Source organism: Rhinoderma darwinii, chromosome 1 (assembly GCF_050947455.1).
Source record: "Rhinoderma darwinii isolate aRhiDar2 chromosome 1, aRhiDar2.hap1, whole genome shotgun sequence".
In the NCBI taxonomy this organism is placed as follows: Eukaryota; Metazoa; Chordata; class Amphibia; order Anura; family Rhinodermatidae; genus Rhinoderma; species Rhinoderma darwinii.
The window spans coordinates 480,416,998-480,439,123 of NC_134687.1; the positions used below are offsets into that span (position 1 = coordinate 480,416,998).

The 22,126-nt window shown below is 41.8% G+C and overlaps 1 protein-coding gene across 8 annotated transcripts in view; it reads left to right on the forward strand.

The window, feature by feature from the left end:
* The window catches only part of KDM2B (lysine demethylase 2B), a 183,168-nt gene that overhangs the window by 40,764 nt on the left and 120,278 nt on the right, over positions 1-22,126 (forward strand). For 7 of the 8 annotated variants that reach the window (XM_075834347.1, XM_075834369.1, XM_075834353.1 and 4 more), the window contains one exon: positions 5,041-5,147. In XM_075834347.1, the coding sequence (XP_075690462.1) occupies positions 5,041-5,147 (107 nt within the window). Of the gene's footprint in view, positions 1-5,040; positions 5,148-17,670; positions 17,753-22,126 lie in introns of those variants that run through there. The other variant, XM_075834392.1, reaches the window with a different exon arrangement.

Here is a 22,126-nt window from a genome sequence, read left to right on the forward strand (position 1 = left end):
TGCAGATGCCATTTTTTTGAAATGTGACAATTTTTTTATTGGTTATCGAATTTAAAGTAGCTTAAAAACGGACTCTTTGATATTAAAGGAGAGCTGCTAGGTGTAATATATAAAAATAAATAGTGTGGTTAAATGGGTTGCTTCACGTCACTTATGGCATATCCACAGGATCAATGTCTGATAGATGCGAGTCCCAACTTTGGCAACCACTCCCATCTCAAAAATGGGGATTCCCTAACCCCCATTCCCACGTGGTGTGGGGACCACTGGCCGCCGCATTAGGACGGTAAGGCTGGGTTCACACGAGCATGTTACGTCCGTACATAACTATGATGCTAGGAGCCCGGCTCCCTGCAGTGTGTTCGGTCCGGGACTTGCGGCCGAAATACGTTCCGTCCTTTACGGACGTAACATGCTCATGTGAACCCAGCCTAAAGGCGGTTGAGTTTCTGGAGAACATCCAAGCTTGCTGAGCTAAGCCGTTCCGGTATCGCCTATTCATTTCTATGGAAGTCAGCGAGCTCGGCTGTTTCCAGAATCCTGACAACCTTCACCGCCTGGTAGTAGTAGTCGGCAGCCACCACACCAGGCCACACCAGGCCAGGCCACACCAGGCTATTTCTTGAAATAGATGCGAGACTGCACCTATCTGAAATATATGGCATTTCCTATGGATATGACCCCTTTTAAAATGGCAATTTACACTATTCTAATGAGAACATCTGCCTGTGTTGTCTTTTGTTTAGACGTCTCACAGAGACATCGAATGGATCTGTATCACAGTCTAAGTTAATCTTTACATAACTGGCTTAAAAAAAAGAAAATGATCAAAACGGCCACTCTTTAACACCGAGGTCAATGGTGGGTGGATCAAAAAAATTATATATACACCACCGTTCAAAAGTTTAGGGTCACTTAGAAATTTCCTTATTTTTGCAAGAAAAGCACAGTTTTTTTTCAATGAAGATAACATTAAATTAATCAGAAATACACTCTATACATTGTTAATGTGCTAAATGACTATTCTAGCTGCAAACGTCTGTTTTTTAATGCAATATCTACATAGGTGTATAGAGGCCCATTTCCAGCAACCATCACTCCAGTGTTCTAATGGTACATTGTGTTTGGTAACTGTGTTAGAAGGCTAATGGATGATTAGAAAACACTTGAAAACCCTTCTGCAATTATGTTAGCACTGCTGTAAAAAGTTTTACTGTTTAGAGGAGCTATAAAACTGACCTTCCTTTGAGCTAGTTGAGAATCTGGAGCATTACATTTGTGGGTTCGATTAAACTCTCAAAATGGCTCGAAAAAGAGAGCTTTCATGTGAAACTCGACAGTCTATTCTTGTTCTTGAATGAAGGCTATTCAATGCGAGAAATTGCCAAGAAACTAAAGATTTCCTACAACGGTGTGTACTACTCCCTTCAGAGGACAGCACTAACAGGCTCTAACCAGAGTAGAAAGAAAAGTGGGAAGCGCCGCTGCACAACTGAGCAACAAGACAAGTACATTAGAGTCTCTAGTTTGAGAAATAGACGCCTCACAGGTCCTCAACTGGCAGCTCCATTAAATAGTACCCGCAAAACGCCAGTGTCAACGTCTACAGTGAAGAGGCGATTCCGGGATGCTGGCCTTCAGGGCAGAGTGGCAAAGAAAAAGCCATATCTGAGACTGGCTAATAAAAGGAAAAGATTAATATGGGCAAAAGCACACAGACATTGGACAGAGGAAGATTGGAAAAAAGTGTTATGGACAGACGAATCGAAGTTTGAGGTGTTTGGATCACACAGAAGAACATTTGTGAGATGCAGAACAACTGAAAAGATGCTGGAAGAGTGCCTGACGCCATCTGTCAAGCATGGTGGAGGTAATGTGATGGTCTGGGGTTGCTTTGGTGCTGGTAAAGTGGGAGATTTGTACAAGGTAAAAGGGATTTTGAATAAGGAAGGCTATCACTCCATTTTGCAACGCCATGCCATACCCTGTGGACAGCACTTGATTGGAGCCAATTTCATCCTACAACAGGACAATGACCCAAAGCACACCTCCAAATTATGCAAGAACTATTTAGGGAAGAAGCAGGCAGCTGGTATTCTATCTATAATGGAGTGGCCAGCGCAGTCACCAGATCTCAACCCCATAGAGCTGTTGTGGGAGCAGCTTGACCGTATGGTACGCAAGAAGTGCCCATCAAGCCAATCCAACTTGTGGGAGGGGCTTCTGGAAGCATGGGGTGAAATTTCTCCCGATTTACCTCAGCAAATTAACAGCTAGAAAGCAAAGTTTGAAGGAGAAAATTATTATTTCAAATAAAAATAATTATTTCTAACCTTGTCAATGTCTTGACTATATTTTCTAGTCATTTTGCAACTCATTTGATAAATATAAGTGTGAGTTTTCATGGAAAACACAAAATTGTCTGGATGACCCCAAACTTTTGAACGGTAGTGTATCTCCCTGATGAAAACTAATGTCAGTTTGTTACCTCTTTACATTTTCCATTTTAAATAATTTAGCTTTATATATAACTTCTGGCAACTAATACGGCTGTGTATCCAGCTATTTAAACCTAAATGGTAGCTGCAACAAAATAGAAAATATCCCTGCTAATATTTTTAACAGTAAAAAAAAAAATAGAGTAGAGCTGAACCATTGTTTTCAGGATGCATTGACAAATCAATTGACCGTGTTCAGGATATTTTTGGTGAATTTAAGAGAATAGGTCAATCGTAATCTTCCACTATTCTATGAACCAGAGAATCGGCAAAACAGACCTATTCATCTAACTTCTAATTTACTAATTAATCTACATGTCTAGGTTTTGGGTGGACTTAAGAGTTGTCCGTCACCGCAGTATAAAACGACCACTACAAATCTATATTTTAAACGTTTCATTTCACATGCAGATTTTTATTTATTTTTTTAACATTTAAATTATATTTTTATGGAATTTCTTTCAGATTTGTATTCATCTCATCTAAATTGCCTTATATGTTTTTATGACTGTATTTTTATTAAATTTTTTTTAATAAAGAAACTTTACTAGAAAATGATCATTTTATTACTACTAAATATCTTTTTTACTGTAAAAAAAAAAAAAAAAAAAAGTCGTTCTTGGGCATAAAATAATTGAGTTGTGCTTTTCCACTACTTTTGTGTGAGTTCATGTTTTTATTCTAACACCTGGAACATCAGCCCACAGCAGTAGAAGAAAAGCAGGGTTTAGACTAGCACTTTAGATTTTGATTATGGGGCCTTAACTTTTTTGTCAGGCTGAATGGCTTGTATATCATTAGGACTCACACTTTCGATGTCCGTATAAATATTAATGCTTGTACATTGATAAGCAATTTGATGGTGAGTGTTTTGAAGGATTATCAGAAGTAATTCTGGAAATATGAAAACTACATAACTAACACTATATAGTCCTCAAGATACAGAGACCGTACGATACAGCTTCTATGTATACAGAATACATATAAGCTGTATCTTAAAAAGTGAAAAACATTTTTTAAATGTGTGTTTGAAAGTCGGTTAAAGAGGCTCTGTCACCAGATTTTGCAACCCCTATCTGCTATTGCAGCAGATAGGCGCTGCAATGTAGATTACAGTAACGTTTTTATTTTTAAAAAACGAGCATTTTTGGCCAAGTTATGACCATTTTTGTAATTATGCTAATGAGGCTTGCAAAAGTCCAAGTGGGTGTGTTTAAAAGTAAAAGTCCAAGTGGGCGTGTATTAGGTGCGTACATCGGGGCGTTTTTAATACTTTTACTAGCTGGGCGCTGTGAAGAGAAGTAACATCCTCTTCTCTTCAGAACGCCCAGCTTCTGGCAGTGCAGATCTGTGACGTCACTCACAGGTCCTGCATCGTGACGGCCACATCGGCAGCAGAGGCTACAGTTGATTCTGCAGCAGCATCAGCGTTTGCAGGTAAGATCGACTTACCTGCAAACGCTGATGCTGCTGCAGAATCAACTGTAGCCTCTGGTGCCGATGTGGCCGTCACGATGCAGGACCTGTGAGTGACGTCACAGATCTGCACTGCCAGAAGCTGGGCGTTCTGAAGAGAAGTGGATGATACTTCTATACACAACGCCCAGCTAGTAAAAGTAGTAAACACGCCCCGATGTACGCACATAATACACGCCCACTTGGACTTTTACTTTTAAACACACCCACTTGGACTTTTGCAAGCCTCATTTGCATAACTACAAAAATGGTCATAACTTGGCCAGAAATGCTCGTTTTTTTAAAATAAAAACGTTACTGTAATCTACATTGCAGCGCCTATCTGCTGCAATAGGAGATAGGGGTTGCAAAATCTGGTGACAGAGCCTCTTTAAACACCAAATACATTAATAGAAAGATATAATCAATAAAAAACATTCATTCATTAAATTTTTTATATATATATATATATATATATATATATATATATATATAATCTTACATAGGTGTACATAGCCTTTTGCCTCTTCTGGCAGGTCCATTTGAGTAAATACTTGTATACATAGAAAATAGGCGCAAGATTTTTATTTTTTTTAAGTATTCTGTTTTGTGTCCTTACTCTGTTATTCCTCTTGAAAATGTATGAATAAATTGACAACTGGGTGCTACCATTCTCCTTGTAACTACACAGTCCGACACGATCTAATCAATGCTGACCGGTCTCAGAAGGGTAATGCCCAGTTAATTCATACATTTCCATGAACTGCAGAATGTGCAATTTGTCTGTTATTCCTCATGGAAATGTATGAGATTTATGTATGTTATAAGAAAAAGAACATGTTTATTGTTAAAAAAAAAAAAGCGTTGTTTCATGAAGAATACAAATATTTACTAAAATATCAGCACAGCATGCAGACCCCCAGACTCTGGTTCTGGGAGCTGTGTAGTTGGACCTCTTAGCCCCTACTAGATAAATCAAGGGCATCTATAAATGCCCTTCAAGAGTCAAGTGCTTAGGTCTTGTGACAGGCACTTTTACAAGTTGTCAATAACTGTACATTTATTTAATGTATTTGATTTTATGTAGGTGGATGCCGTAGATTGGGTGGATAATATGTGGCCTCAGCATTTAAAAGAAAAGCAAAAGGATGCAACAAATGTGATCTCCGAGATGAAATATCCCAAAGTGAAAAAGTAAGTTTTTAATGTTCTTTTTATTCGTGGATAGATATGCTTTGTCCTTTTGGTTTTGTGGTAGTTTCATTGTATAGTATCCAGGGATAGAATGCTATTGATTATGGAAATACAAATATACCACAATTGCCAATGGATCATGTATAGTTGAGGTACAGGTTTTTTGTCTTTCCTTTTGTCCATGGCAGCTTTCAGGCGCCGTCAGTAATTTTGAGTCATGATAAACTGAAACCGAAGTAATCAAAAAAAGCTAAACTACTTTACCTAGTATTCCTAGCAAAGACCTGTGGAATTCTTTTTTTTTTTTTTGGGACTTTAAGTTAAAAGTTAAAGGGGTTGTCTCATGAGCCTTTAGGGCATATGGACTTCATAGGAAGAAGACCTCACCCAGTTCACCCATGTATTTCCTTATCAAATAAATGGCTGACCCTTTTAATACGGCCTTTCTTTGGCACAGTTGCTGCAGCTTCCTTTGCAATAACCGTTGATCACTGAGGGTTCTCGGCCATCCCGGTGACTATTCGCTTACTGCCAGGCCAGCTTCACTTTACAAAAGGGTTGCCTTTGTGAGACGAGCTGTAAATTTAGCAGCTAATATAAGTAAAGCTCGTAGTCATTAGTCCTTTACATATCTGCATATAAATGTTAATGGAGATTCTTGGAACTGCAGATTTGGGACTAGGGTTGGCCAATTTATCATCACTATAATGAGCGTGATATATCGTGAATAACGTTTTAAAACCTTTTTTTAAAAAGTATATTATTATGAATACACTATATACGTCCAAAGTTGTTTACTTTGTAATAATAGAAGCTATTTGGTACAGTACGTCGAATCTGTGCAGCAGTATCTATATACTGTTACTAATTGGCAACATTTAGTATAGTCTATCAACAGACGTGTATGTGTATGTGTGTGTGTGTGTGTGTGTGTGTGTATGTGTATATATATATATTTTATGAATTTTTCAGACTATAGAACGCACCACACCATAAAACCAATAATTAGATGCCTGAAAAGATTTTTACTGTTCATTTCCTATGGCCAATATTTATTTGATATGGTAGACACCGTAATGTATGAGAGCAAGATTCATCGCCACAGTGCTCTTAGTATCCGCGACAGACGTGCAGTACACGCCATCCCCTGCGCTTACCAGCCAGAAGTGCGCAGATGCAAGAGATACTACGTTAGGTATATGCACCAGGAACATACAGAACGTACCCGACAGCTAAAAGATTGACCTTTTTGCATACGTTAGCCGTTTTATTGGTATATTTTTTTTATTAACTGTATAGGAAAACCTAGTCTGCTGTAAATTCCTATACCGAGGCAGTCCGCAAAAAAGATATGTATATCGCGCAGTATACTGTTTTTTTTTTTATCATTGGGACATATGCGGTTGCTTTATTCCACTGTGTATGCTTATGTCAGAAATTCAGACTCTGTTCTGTTCCTACTGTTGTCCCACCTGACTGCACTTGCAGTCTCCAAATTATGCAGGCTCTTATGTGTGGACTGGAGGTCAGTCTCTCTATGCATTTCCTATGAGACTCAGATTTTTAACTGTACATCTATTTGCAGTTAATGTGATCTACAAAATCACATGTAGTTGCCCCTCAGATTATATAGGGAAAACTACTAGAAAATGGAGAAGGGTCCTTGAACATATAGGGGTCATTAAGAATGATAGTTAAAACTGGTGGCCAGACATGTACATTTACATCAGGGGTGGGGAGCCTTTTTTCTGCTGAGGGCCATTTGGATATTTAGAACATCATTTGCGGGCCATACAAATTAGCAACTTAAAAATTAGCCTGCTATATTTGGTCAAACATTTAATTAACTCACCCCTAATGTGATTGCTGAACTGCTTCTCTTTGGTGAGACGTGTGATGTTAGGCGGGATTCACACGAACGGGTCGCCCCGAGCCCGAGTGCCGGCCGGTAAAATCGGCCATTCTGCCCGGCCGGTTTGCATAAAGTTTTGCATCCGTGCCGGGCCGGGCAGATCCGGACAGTGACATCAGCGGCAACTCCTGAAGGGGAATCCCCATGTGTTTGGGGATTCCGCTTCAGGAGTTTCCCCTGATGTCACTGCCCAGATATGGACAGAGACATCAAGCGCTCTGTCCAGGAGCGGAATCCCCCAAAACACGGGGATTCCGCTCCTTCAAGGAGCTAAAGTGCGGCTAGCACATAGCAGAGCGGGGAGATACCTCCCCGCTCTGCTATAGTGGCGTCGCTGCAGTAGTAGCAGCCGCAGCAGCAGCTGCTGCTGCTACTAGCGGCGCCATCGAATGTGTCGCCGGGCCAGGAAAACCAGCAGGGGACGGGAGCCAGCGCACCGCTCCCTTCCACCTGCTGTACACCCCGGCCCTGCCACACAGTGTACAGCGATGCCATTCGTCAGAATGGCATCAACTCCTCCTCCTCACATGCACTCTGCGCTGTGAGGAGGAGGAGATAGAGCGCAAGCGCCGGGAAACCCGGCCATCACTCGGAACACATTCCGGTGATGGCCGTGTAATACCCGGCCCCATAGACTTCTATGGGAGCCGGGCGGCCGGGTACCCGGGCGAAGATAGAGCATGTCCTATTTTTTGACGGCCGGATTTCCCGGCCGTCAAAAAATCGGTCGTGTGACTAGCCCCATTAGGGGTCTATTATTCCTAATGCAGCCGGGTGCCGGCCGATTTATGAACGGCCGGCACCCGGCCGGGAAACCCTGCCGTGTGAATGAGGCCTTAGCCGCTATTGATGATGATGCTACTGCGTTGGTCAGTCTGGAGCTCAGTCGACTCTTTGTTAAGTTTTGAAAAGAACTGCTCACAACCGAAAGGCTACATTAACAAGAGCGAGCGCGTTAAAAACTAGCGTAAATCTGGTCTGTGTGTATTGCGTTATGCATCAGTGTGCTTTGCATGTGACATGCGTATTTTATGCACTCGCAAAGCACATCTATTTTTTTTTCATATATTTCTTCAAATTGATGCGCAAATCACGCACCACACACGGATGTGTGCGGTGCGTGGTTTTCACGCACCCATTTAATTCAATGGGCGTGCATGTGTATGAAAACCCATCAATATAGGACATGCAGTAAGTTTCGCGCAGCGTACTCGCTCTGTGTGAAAACTCCTGCATGTGTGATTGGCCCCATTGAATTCAGTGGGTTCGTGTGCTGTGCGTGATTTCCATGCGCAGCACATGGGCGATATTCGCGCTCGTGTGAATGGGCCCTAAGTTGTTCCGACCTACTTAAAGGGGTTTTCCCATCAGGGACACTGATGACATTTCCACAGGATATGTCAAATGTCAGATAGATGCAGGTCCCACCTCTGGGACCCGCATCTATCTCTAGAACGGGGCCCCTCTAAACCCCGTTCTACTTTATGTTCCTGCTGATTTCTGACCATGAAGAAGAAAACCGCGTGGCTCGTTGAGCTGCGCTGTTTCCGTAACTCCCATAGTAGTGAATGGCAGTTACGGAATCCGCTCAGAATGCAAGTTACGCTGTTTCCGTAACTGCTATTCAGATCTATGGGACTTACGGTGAGCTGCGCTGTTTCCTTCTTTATGGCCGGAAATCACACGCTTCAGCACAACACCGAGAGGTTGAACAGTGTTTAGGGGCCGTGTTCTAGAGATAGGTGCGGGTCCCAGAGGTGGAACGCGCGTCTATCGGACATTTATGACATATCCTGTGGATATATCATAAATGTCCTTGATGGGGGGGGAAAAAACCCAAAACCTTTGTCACTTGGACCTTACTTTCAGTAGGGGCGCGGACGGAGTCAAGGAGGGAATGACACGGCGGCGGTGAGTGAGGTCGGGGCGTGCTGTGACAGGAGTGGACCAGTCCAGTCACCTGACCTCCCGTTACTGACTCAGGTCAGGTGACCGGACTGATCCACTCCTGGACGACGCATGAGCCTGGTAGGAGGAACTGGACACCGCAGTCGCTAAGTTCACAAACTGCCCAGTTGTGGGATGGTCTGGTCCACTGCGTCCAGGGCCACCATCAATAATTTCTGGGCCCTCCTCCATTACCGGGGGTGAACAACGTAAAGTGTGGCGCTCATGTTTGTACATTATACGCGTTAACCGATTTTGGTACTGATGTCCCTTACAGTGAACGAAACCATGGAGCAGGCAGTGACCGGTTAATGCCCTGGATTTTGTTCAATTTTGCCAAAACGTATCCCACTGTATGGCATATAGTGGGATCCATCGCTCTGGGAGTGGAACTTTCCCAGGGCTAGAGTACCCGGGCAGATCATCTACTAGCGCTCTGAGATTACGCCACAAACGTCGCAACGCTGGGCTTTCTGTTGCGGGTTTTCCATCCCCATTGAATTCAATGGGGTAAATTGCAACAGAAAATCAACAAAAACGCAGCATTGACATGCTCCGAAAATTAATTCTGCACTGCAGGTCAAGTCCTTAACGTTTATTCTGTGGGTTTTTTTTCTGCAGCGTGGGCATGAGATTTACAAAATCTCATCCACTTTGCTGCTACTGTAAATGCTGCGGAATTTCTGCACAAAATTCCGTTACGGTTATTCTGCAGCGTTTACGCTACGTGGGAACCCGGCCTTACCCATCACATCTAAGTTATGTACAAAGATGTGATCGATAACATCTTGATGCGACCTCTGTCACTGAACCTGTCAGTCCTGCTGATCTTACTGATTCAGGTCTCAGTGCACGATGCAGCTGCTCTGTATACAGGATACAAAGCAACCGTATTTAAAAAAGTAAAAATTGATTTTGAAAAAATTTAATTACGAAGTTGCACCAAACACACCGAGAGACCCTTTTATTTAAAAAAAAACAAAACCGTTTTCAAATGTGTACATAGAGTTTAACCCCTTCAGGACCAAGCTCATTTTGGCCTTCAGGACCAGACCCATTTTTTCAAATCTGACATATTTCCCTTTATGTGGTAATAACTCCGGAATGCTTTTACCTATCAAAGCGATTCTGAGATTGTTTTCTCGTGACACATTGGACTTTATGATGGTGGAAAAATGTGGTCGATAAATTCAATATTTACCAGTGAAAAACACCCAAAATTTTGTGAAAAATTGCAAAAATTTGCATTTTTCTAAATGTATCTGCTTGTAAGACAGGCAGTTATACCACTCAAAATTGTTGCTAATTAACATCCCCCATATGTCTACTTTAGATTGGCATCGTTTTTTGAACGTCCTCTTATTTTTCTATGACGTCACAAGGCTTAGAACTTTAGCAGCAATTTCTCACATTTTCAAGAAAATTTCAAAAGGCTATTTTTACAGGGGCCAGTTCAGTTGTGAAGCGGCTTTTAGGGCCTTATATATTAGAAACCCCCAAAAAGTCACCCCATTTTAAAAACTTCACCCCTCAAAGTATTCGAAACAGCATTTAGAAAGTTTCTTAACCCTTTAAACGTTTCACAGGAATTAAGGCAACGTAGAGGTGAAATTTTCAAATTTCATTTTTTTTTGCAGAAATTCATTTTTAATCTATTTTTTTTGTAACACAGAAGTTTTTACCAGAGAAACGCAACTCAATATTAATTGCCCAGATTCTGCAGTTTTTAGAAATATCCCACATGTGGCCCTAGTGCGGTAATGGACTGAAGCACCGGCCTCGGAAGCAAAGGAGCACCTTGTGGATTTTGGGCCTCCTTTTTATTAGAAAATATTTTAGGCACCATGTCAGGTTTCAAGGGCTCTTTCGGTGCCAAAACAGTGGAAATCCACCAAAAGTGACCCCATTTGGGAAACTACACCCCTTGAGGAAATTATCTAGGGGTATAGTGAGCATTTTGACCCCGCAGGTTTTTTGCAGAAATTATTGGAAGTAGGCCGAGAAAATGAAAATCGTCATTCTTTCAAAGATAATGTAGGTTTAGCTAATTTTTTCTAATTTCCACGAGGACTAAAGGAGAAAAAGCACCACAACATTTGTAAAGCAATTTCTCCCGAGTAAAACAATACCCCACATGTGGTTATAAACGGATGTTTGGACACACGGCGGAGCTTAGAAGGGAAAGAGTGCTATTTGGCTTTTGGAGCTCAAATTTAGCAGGAATGGTTTGCGGAGGCCATGTCGCATTTGCAAAGCCCCTGAGGGACCAAAACAGTGAAAACGCCAGAAAAGTGACTCCATTGAGAAAACTACACCCCTTGAGGAATCCATCTAGGGGTGTAGTGAGCATTTTGCCCCCACAGGTGTTTCATAGATTTTATTAGAATTGGGCAGTGAAAATAAAAAAAATCCTTTTTCTTCAATAAGACGTAGCTTTAGCTCCAAATTTTTAATTTTCTCAACAAATAAAGGAAAAAAAGAACCCCAACATTTGTAAAGCAACTTCTCTGGAGTACGGCAATACCGCACACGTGGTCATAAAATGCTGTTTGGGCACGCGGCAGGGCTCAGAAGGGAAGGAGCGCCATTTGCTTTTGGTGTACAGATTTTGCTGCATTTGGTTTCTGGTCGCTATGTTGCATTTGCAAAGCCCCTGTGGGACCAAAACAGTGGATCCCCCCCCAGAAGTGACCCCATTTTGGAAACCACACCCTCAAGGTATTCACCTAGGGGTGTAGTGAGCATGTTAACCCCACAGGTGTTTTGCAGAAATTCGTGTGCACACGATGTGGAAGAATGAAAATGGGAATTTTTCCTTAGATACGCCAATATGTGGTGCCCAGCTTGTTCCACCATAACAAGACAGCTCTCAATTATTATGCAGTGTTTCCTTGTTTTAGAATCACCCTACGTGTGGCCCTAATCTTTTGCCTGGACATTCGACAGGGCTCAGGAGTGAAAGAGTACCGTGTAAAATTGAGGCCTAATTTGGCGTCATATAAAGTATTGGTTCACAATTGCAGAGGCTTTGATGTGCAATAATAAAAGAAACCCCTGAGAAGTGACCCCATTTTGGAAACTGCACCCCTCAAGGCATTTATTAAGAGGTGTATTGAGCATTTTCACCCCACGTCTTTTCCATAAATGATTGCGCTGTAGAAGGTACAAATTAAAATTTTTCCCTAGATATGCCAATTCAGTGTCAAATATGTCGTGCCCAGCTTGTGCCACTTTTTTTTTTATATACAGCGTTCACCGTACGTTATAAACTACATGTTGCCTTTATTCTGCGGGTCAGTACGATTCCGGCGATACCAAATTTATAGAACTTTTTTATAACTTTTTGCACAATAAAATAACTTTTGGAAAGAGAATGTATTTTTTCTGTCGCCAAGTTGTGAGAGCCATAACTTTTAAATTTTTTCGTCGATGGAGCTGTGTGAGGGCTTGTTTTTTGCGAGACGAGGTATAGATTTTATAGGTACCATTTTTGGATACATGCGACTTTTTGATCACTAATTTCAATTTTTGGAAGACCGTGACCAAAAAAACAGTAATTATGGCAGTGTTTTTGAGTTGTTTTTTTTTTACGCCGTTCACTGCGCTGGATAAATAACATAATATTTTTATAGTTCAGGTCGTTACGGTCGCAGCAATATCAAATATGTATGGCTTTATTATTTTTTTCTATAATAAATGACTTGATAAGGGAAAAAGGGCAATTGTGTTTTGTGTTATTATTTGAAACTTTTATTGTATGTTTTACAACTTTTATTTTTACTTTTTTTACACTTTTTTTTACACTTTTCTTTAGTCCCACTAGAGGACTTGAATGTCCAACTGTTTGTTTGATGTTCTAATACATTGCACTACCTATGTAGTGCAATGTATTGGAACTGTCAGTTGTTCACTGACAGCAAGCCGATCAGGCTCCGCCTCTGGGCGGGGCCTAATCAGCTTACGTAATGGCAGACAGGAGTCCATTGTTAGGGCTCCTGTTGCCATAGTAACACAATGGATCGCTGCATCGAAGGGGTTAATGCAGCGATAGATCGGGGTATCCGCTGTAACATACAGCGGACACCCACTGCTGATGACGCCGGCTCAGCTTCTGAGCCGGAAGCTGAGGCGGCGCCATCTTGCCGATGGTACCGGAAGCCTCCTGGGCCCCGCCGACGACGGGGCATAGGAGGATTCCGTTACAGGCTGATCGGGAGGTAAGCATTAGCCCTCCGATCGCCTTTGCAGCCACCGGCAACCCAGCTATCACGTTGCTGGGGTGCCGGTGGCTATAAACTCCTCACGTGCTGCGATCTCTGTTGAACGCAGCATGTGAGGGGTTAATCGGTCGGATCGGAGGCTAGCTCCTGTCCTGCCCGATACCTCAGGGTGCCAGCTGTAACATACAGCTGTCACCCGGCGGTAATGTCGCTGGCTCAGCTCCTGAGCCAGCTTCATCTCCATGATGTACAGTAACGTGAAAATGCGGTAAGACACCAGTTTTCTTGACGTTACTGTACGTGATCCGGCGGGAAGGGGTTAAACAGAATCTCCCCACCCCACACATAACATTTAGGGTCAGTTCACATGTTGCGATAAATCCGCAGGCAATACAGTACCAGCAAAGTGGATGAGATAAAACAAACCTCATTCCTCATTCTCGCGTTGCGGAAAAAATGCTCAGAAATTGACCTGCGGTGCAGAGTTTTATACCGCAGCATGTCAATTGTATTTGCGTAATCGCTGCTTATTTGTTGCCGGTTTTCACTGTTTAATTCAATGGGGAGGTAAAACCCGCAACACAAAAAAAATAAACCTTAGGCTGGGTACACACAGTCTTTTGACGTGGAAACCGCGCCAACATTTTTTGTCAAAAGCGACCTTTAAATCGCCTCCCATTGATTTCAATGGGAGGCGGAGGCGTAGTTTTCCCGCGAGTGGTAAAACCGGCTCACGGGAAAATGAAGCGACATGCCCTATTTTCGGTCGTTTACTCCTCTGACCTCCCATTGACTTCAATGGGAGGCAGAGAAAGCATATTTCGTGGCATTTTATGCCCACGGCGCTCAATGGCCGCGGGCGAAAAACACTGCGAAAATCGGCGTGCAGGGAGAGGAAAATCTGCCTCAAACTTCCAAACTGAATTTTGAGGCAGAAATTCCGCCTGCAAAAAACTCAGTGTGAACATAGCCTTATACTTACCCAGGAGTCTGTGTTTCTTCCTCCAGGCCGACCTCCTGGGATGACTCTTCAACTTAGCCTGTGATTGGCTAATGTGAAGCCATTGCTAAAGGGAACTTACATGAAGTTGCTGCTAGCCCCTCTCACTCCGCTGATTAACAGATGTCTCCCTATCACTATGCACAGTGAGAAATCTATCAATCCGTGTAATGGGCGGCGGTAGCAGAAAGTGGGTGGAGCTAGCAGCAGCTTATAAATACTCCGGACTCCTCTGTGACACCGTTCTCTGGGCTCTTTATGTAAGTTCTCAGAGACTTCACTTTAACAAAACGCACAGTGAGGGCAGCAAGAGCTGGGGAACGCTTACACTGTCCGTAGCAGTGGCACGCCCCCTTGCCAGCTCGGCAGACAAAGTACAAGACTGATCTCTCTCGCAAGAGCTGAAGAGATGAGCGCGCGCTCTCCTCTCCCCAGCTCTCATACGGTCTGTAGCAGTGACACGCCCCCTTGCCAGTTTGGGTGAAAAGACTGCAATCGCACACTCTCTCCCCTCGCTCTTGCTGTGGCACTGTCCATATCTGATTGGACAGTGTCATAGCCATAGTAACACGCCCCCTTGCCAGTACACGCCCCGTTGACTGTTCAGGGGGTTATTTAAATATCGTGCGCCAAATATAATGGCACCAATATCTAAATAACGGAGGGTGATAGAAAAAAAATGTAAGTGCCCCAGGGTTTGTGCAGCCCTGCCCATTACATGCTGCACATGTATGGGAGGTGAATGGTTCTCTTTAACATGGCATGGTACCGAGCCTCTGCAAACAAGAATGAAGGTAATAAGATCAATAAATAATAGACAGAACACCATGTAGAATGCTGTCAGATGAGTAGTTTGTTCAGGATGGTGACTGTGTGGCCTTTGGAGTTGCTTGGTTGAAATTTGTAAAACATTGTTCTAGACTAGTTTATTCTCGTACTCTGGAGGTCCTGTATCACAATTGGCAGTCCTTTCAGTCTGTGTTTTTTCCGTTTTGTTGCATTACATCGTCAAATTAAAAATCCGGTTAACGTGTTTTCCTTAAGAATTGCCCTGTATTTACTGCCATGCATCTTTTCTTCAATCCTGACCAATTTTCCCAGTCCCTGCTGATGAAAAGCATCCCAACAGCAGGATTGTACCATTACTATACTTCCCTGTGGGAATGGTGTTCTTGGGGTGTTGTGCTGGGTTTGCGCCACCTATAGCGTTTCCCATGATGAGCAAAAAGTAAAATTGACAGGGACATCAATTGGGGTGCGTTCACATAAATCAGTTGCATCTGGTTTTTTTTTTGTCTCCCAAGTAATTACAACTGATTAAAAAACTGGTGCAAAAATGTATCAGTTGTCATCAGGCTTTTTCAGTTTTTTACTACAAAACCATCAGTTGTCATCCGTTTTTACCATCCGTTTTTAACATGAGTTTTTACCACAATGGTCCACCAAAAAGGTTATCTAGGGTCTGAAAATGTGCCAATTTGATCAGTGGTGCATAGTTTGTGACTGGATACATGATAGATTAGATGCATGTTGTGTACTTGTCATTTCACAAAACTTCTGACGTGATCCTGGCATGTCCGGCCTCGGCGCTACACTGAAGTCTGACACACTCATTTTAATATCGTGTGTCATATTCCGTGCAGCGCTGAGGCTGGCGCCGAGAGGGAGGGCCCAGAAGGCGGCTGCTGTCCATTCACCTCACCTCAGATCTTCAAAGTAGCCTTGTGAACCTGCAAAGACGCCAAACACTAGCCCTAACTTCAGGGAGTAAAAAACTTCTGTCTTGGTATATTTTTGACAGCCGTTTTGCATTTATTTTTTTGACGGACGATTGTGACCCGTTTTGCATTCGTTTTTCACAGTTTGTTTTAAAAAATGATTTTCTTTTGTAGATAGTACCACACTGCCCTCTGTAGATAGTGCCACACTGCCCTCTGTAGATAGTGCCACACTGCCCTCTGTAGATAGCGCCACACTGCCCCCTGTAGATTACGCCATTGGGGCTCTATCTAGGAGTGGAATCCCCAAACAGAGCATTGCCGACTCTGGCAGGGGATTCCGCTCATGGAAGAGCCCCTGATGTCCCTGTCCATATATGAGCCAGGAGGGAATCCCCGCCAGAGCACTGCCGAGGATGGGAAACTCCTGATGTCACTGTCCATATGTGAACAGTGACATCAGCAGCTGGAGTCCCGGGCTGAGCGCTAGCTTGCGCATCATCAACATTAGGAAAACTACAGGAGCTCTGGCACCAATTCACCAGGTTTGAATTGATCGATTCAGTGCAGAATTAAAAATGAAAGTATATTAGTAAGTGACTTCTTTTCACAAAATATAAACGCAAAGCAAGTTTTGGTCCCCTTTAACCTTCCATGTGTTTGAGGAGTCTGCCACATGCGGTTTGGGGAATTCTAAATGTGTTTTCTTATGTTTTTCTTTAAGCAATTACTTTTTTTTTTTCCGGGCCACTCTTCCATAAAGCCCCACTCTGTGGCTTATAGTTGTCCTATAGACAGATCCCTCCATCTCCGCTGTGGATCTTTGGAGCTCCATCAGTGTTATCATTGGTGTCTTTGTTGAATCTCTGGTAATGCCCTCCTTGCCCGGTTTGTGAGTTTTGGTGGGTGACCTTGTCTTGTCAGGTTTGTAGTCATATTCCTTACATTTTGTTATAATGGATTTAATGGTGCTCTGTAATTTTTTTTTTTTACATTTTATTATACCCAACTTTGATCTAGACTTTGTCTCTGACCTGTTGGAGATCTCCTTGGTCTTCATGTAGATTAGTGGTGTTGCAGACACGGGGCCTTTCAGAACAGGTGTATTTATACTGACATCATGTGACAGGTCATGTGACACTTTGATTGTACACAGGGGGACCTTATTTCACTAATTATGTGACTTCTGAAGGTAATTGGTTTGACCAGATCTTATTTAGGAGTTACATAGCAACGGGGATGAGAACATATACACTCGCGACTTCTCAGTTTCTTTTTTTTTTTTTTAAAACAGCCATTTTTTTATTCCACTGTAAACATTTGAAATGTTTTGTCAGGTCCATTACATAAAATCAAATTTAAAATCCATTTTATTTCTAGGTTGTAATTCAACAAAACAGGAAAAACACCAAGAGGGGTGGGAGTAAATACTTTTGCAAGGCCCTCTATATGTTTCTTTAAACTTGACACACCAGAACAAAAACCTAATAATATTATCATTGTTCTTATTAGTGGCAAGTAAGGTCTCTGAAGGATGAGGCTAGATTCTTCTAATATGGTCTTTCTGACAGCATTGCGTATCATTTCATCAACCTCCGTTCTGAATGTTGTTGCTAGGCAGCCAGTACTGATGTACTGGAAGTGTCTCTGATTTGCCCCATCCTCTTGTTTCCAGGGACCATGCACACTGTCTGCATTTTGCTGACAACCTTTGGATCAGTGTGTTTGGGGAGGAGGGGGGTGAAGCCACAGCTAAGTGAATGCTTGCCAGGATATATGTGACCAATCGTTCTTTCTGCTGCGGAGAGGTAATGGAGACTCGGGAGGGCTAATCCTTACGGTGTTAAATTTGTGGTTTGCGTGTGGTGACTGGGTATAAGTAGTCCGCTGTTCTTGGTTTCTAGATAATTAAAGTGATGAATGAAACAATAGATCTTTCTAGCTTTGCGTGAAAAATAAAGAATTTATTACTGCCTTATTTGTTTGGAAACATTCGATCTTTAGAAGTGAGTTTTCTTTTCCGATCACACAATAAGTGATTTTCCACTGTTAAAATGTAATAATTCTTTGCTAAGTCCATCTCAAGTATTATGTGCATTGGGATTCTATAGATTTTATAAAAATTTTCTTTTTTCAATGTGTCCGATTTTATGTAAGTATTTGCTCCGTGGCATACAAAAATAACCATATGTGACTTGTTCATTTTGTCTGGAACGCTGTTATACCATTAATTATAGCATTGAATAGGCAGATGCGGTAATTTTATGATGTCCTGTGATTTACTTGCAGTTTTATAGTGCACTGTTTTGTTCAGTGGAGTTGTAACACCTCAGATAGGCACAAGATGTACTAAAGTTGTTTCATGCACATAAGTGTATTACGGCTCTGCAATACATATAGGGCTCTGCTTTGCTTTACTTTACCTCCATATGTCTGACTTCCTGAAAAGCCAGACATACAGAAAAAAAAATATCTAAGAAAAAAATATTGTGGCATGCTCGATCAGATGCTGTAGTAGGGATTCCATGTACCTCTGAACAGCAAGCTGGGTTTAAGCCCCACTTAAGGGCCTGTTCACATCAGCGTTGGCCTTCCATTCGGCTTTCCATTCATCTGTTCCGTCAGATGAACGGATAGTATTTCCATTTGCAATACCATGGATTTCAATAGTATTTTTTTTGTTTGTTTGCCTCCGGTCCGCTAGGTTTCCGTTTTTTTTCTTTCATGGAAACAATAGCGTAGTGTGCTGCGCTATTGTTTCAGTGGAAAAAAAACCTGAAACCTAGCGTAACGGAGGCAAGCTGACACTGAAAGTATACCATTGAAATCAATGGTACTGCAAATGGAAACTATGCTTTCCGTTCATCTGACGGAATAGATGAATGGAGAGTCTAACAGAAGGCTAACACTGATGTGAACAGGCCCTAAGGTAGATCTATCATGTACAAGTGAAAAATGTTTTTCAACTGTTGAAACCACACCTCCAAAAACCCATAGCAATACCGCTGTAGGGTTTTTCATTGTGCTGCACAGTGCACACTACTTGCTCGGGTGAATACATCCGTACAGCTTTTAACAGAATCCGTAAGTTAAGAACAGTTTGGTTTGTGACTGATTTTATTATTCCGATAACTATTTTTTATCTACTATAGCCACGTAGTGAAAACTCGCTGCTCTCACACAATACAGGCCTTTGACTTGCAGTCACATTATACACACGTTTCTTGGAGGAGGGGGTTATCTGGGATAGGTAGAACTTTTTTTTTTTTCCGAAATGGCTCCACTTTTGTCCCTGGCCTGTGTGTGGTTTTGCATTGTTTACTTGAATGGGGTAGAGTTGCAATACCAGACTCCGCCCATGAACAAGAGTGGCGTGGTTTCATCTAGTTTCGTATCCTGGCCAGTATTATTAAATGGTCACTAACCTTTCTGCAAACTTGGCATAAATCATTAGAACAAGCAAATATATAAAATGTTGTGATATATCTTGTGAAAGTGATTAGAATGTTTAAAATATGACATTTTGCATGGACTCCATCTTGTATGGTAGGTGTACATTTTGGATAGTTGGAATCCATCTTTTGGCCTGAAGGAGCCATTTTGAGATTAAAAAGTAATATATTAATCTAAGTCAGAAGCTGTCTTGAAGCAATTCTATGTTTTGTTCTTGAATTGAATGCTTTTATTATTCTTGTAAGGAGCAGATCAATCATCCTTGGTAGAATGGACAATTACATTGTTTACCATAAGGGAGGGGGTTAGCCTTGAAGAAGGACTTTTGTTTAAATGATCTAATGTTGGGCCATCTTATCTGCAGTCTCCATTCTCTAGTGAGATAAGAAGTAGAGACACATTAACTTGTGTATCTGAAATGTGTGTCTTCCCCATGTAACAAGGGTCAGGCCACCCATTGGCTGAATCAGTCATTATTATATGGTAGATGATTGTCTGAAATCAAAGCCTACACCCCTTCTTAATGGTATTATTGTAATTGAGTTTGGCAATAAACCGCAGAGAAGGATTTTGAGCATACAAGCATGGTCTCTTGTGTCATCTTTTCTCTCGGAGATATATATATCGATCACCTATGATTTGGCAACTGGATAAATCACTGGGGGGCGGGTATTGGTTGACATACCCATTACAAATTTCAGTCTAATATATTTTGGCCCATGATTGCGTTCACAATCTCATTAGAGAAAAATGCGCCTCTCTCCACTTATCAGTCACTTTTTTCCCCTGCCATCATTCACTCTCAATTCACTGCTAAAATCCGAGACCGATTTTCAGTTCACTGAGGGATCAGGTTATATGTCTATAGATGTCTGTGGAGAGGGGAGGAGGGAGCAGAGTGAGAGAGAATGGCAGAGGGACACAGCCAGAGACTCTGCAGCAGCTTCTAGTAAATATCTCATCAGTGCTAGATTCACAGCTACATTGCTCATTACTTCTATATGTTGTCCTTCATACTGCTGCTGCTTCTTAGGGTGTGCTATAAAGAGATTGGGGAGCATGACGTTCTCTACTGTGTGCAATGCATGGAGGACGTGATAGCAAATTTAGGCTCCGCCCCCTATCTCGGGAAAATTGGAGAATTAGAGTCTGCAGAAGGTACAACTGATGCAGAATACAAGTCATATAATGGCCAGAAATTGTCTTGTTCCTTTTGTACAAACACGTGACCGCTTATTTTGAACAGTCACCTGAAAGGTTAGGTACGCTTTAAGTATCTAGTATCTGGCATGTCTGTACAAGTACTTGAATCTCCATACAGTCTCTTTTTTTTTTTTTTTTTTTTTTTTTTTTTTTTTTATAGAGAAATGCAGTACTTCACATGGGAATATTCACTTGTGGAGGCTATATAGAGAAGCCGCCATTGTGACATTTCTGGAAAATGTGAATTTACTCCTGTATGATTTTGAATGTGTAGCCACTAGGTACCTAGTTATGAAACGTCTCAATGTTGACTGGTCGTTCTATTTACAGTTGCTGATCTACGTATAAAGAGCACTAGATATCCATGGGCCACTGTGCAAATAGTGTTGTATAAGAAGCGACATTGATGATAGGAGTGATGACCCTGCAGTAGGAGTCTCAAAAGATGCATTTTATACACTGTATTCTGTTCACTCTTAAAAAATGTAGATATTTGTAGCATTTTGCCGTGTGCAGCATGTATTTTTAACATGTGGATAATGGCCTCTGTTTTAGTGCTTTTGAGAGCGCAAGCTTTTGTTGTAGACGCATGTGATTTATGTGAACTTTGCACACCTTGATCTATTTGTACATTTGTTTTTGTGTGTAAACCTCTGCTTTTATGTAAGAGTTTAGGGACAAATGTGTGGTTTTTTTTTTGGGTTTTTTTTTTATTGCAATTTAAAAAAAAAATAAAATTGTGATTTGGCACAGTTACGTGAATGTGGTCATGGCTGCCAATAGTACGTAAAGACAACTGCAATCTTGAGATTGTCGGCTTTGAGGAAATATATAGGGTTTGGGTGGTGCACTCGCCTGTTTTAGGTGTGTATGATACCTGTATTTTATAGATTGTTACTTAAATTTCCAGCTTAAGGAGTAACTGCACTTTAATCAAACTTTTGATATGACATAGAGACATACCAAAAGTTTGAATCAGTGGGGGTCCGGCTGCTGAGACCCCCACTGTTGTAGAACACTTCTGCACCTTTGTTTCTATGTGAAGCTGAAGACTTCTTGCGTAGATGTTCTATGTGAGCCGTCTTCCAGCTGACGATGAGCGCTGATCAGACTAAGGAGCAAAGCGCTCAGCTCAGCACTTCACCTTTTGTTTCATTCCAGATATGTCTCTATGATTGATGAAAGTGCAGTTCCTATTTCAAACCAATTTTTTGTTTCTTAAATCCTTTTGATGGTCTGAAGCTTTGTAGACATAGGCCTGGTATATATGTTCTGTGAACATCTTGAACATTTTTAGGATGTGTGGTTCGTCTATTTATTTTTTTGCTTGTCACGTGTTTAGCCACAAGTATCAAATCTTTTGTGCATTTTTGATGAAAAATAAAATTTTGACACAAAATTGCATGATGGTGCCTGTGTGTATAAAGTGTGGTGGCATTGTGACTAGGGATGCACGATGCATCGAAACTTCGATACTGTGCATCCCCAAACTGTTCGATACCGTTATTTCATGTATTTTGATACTA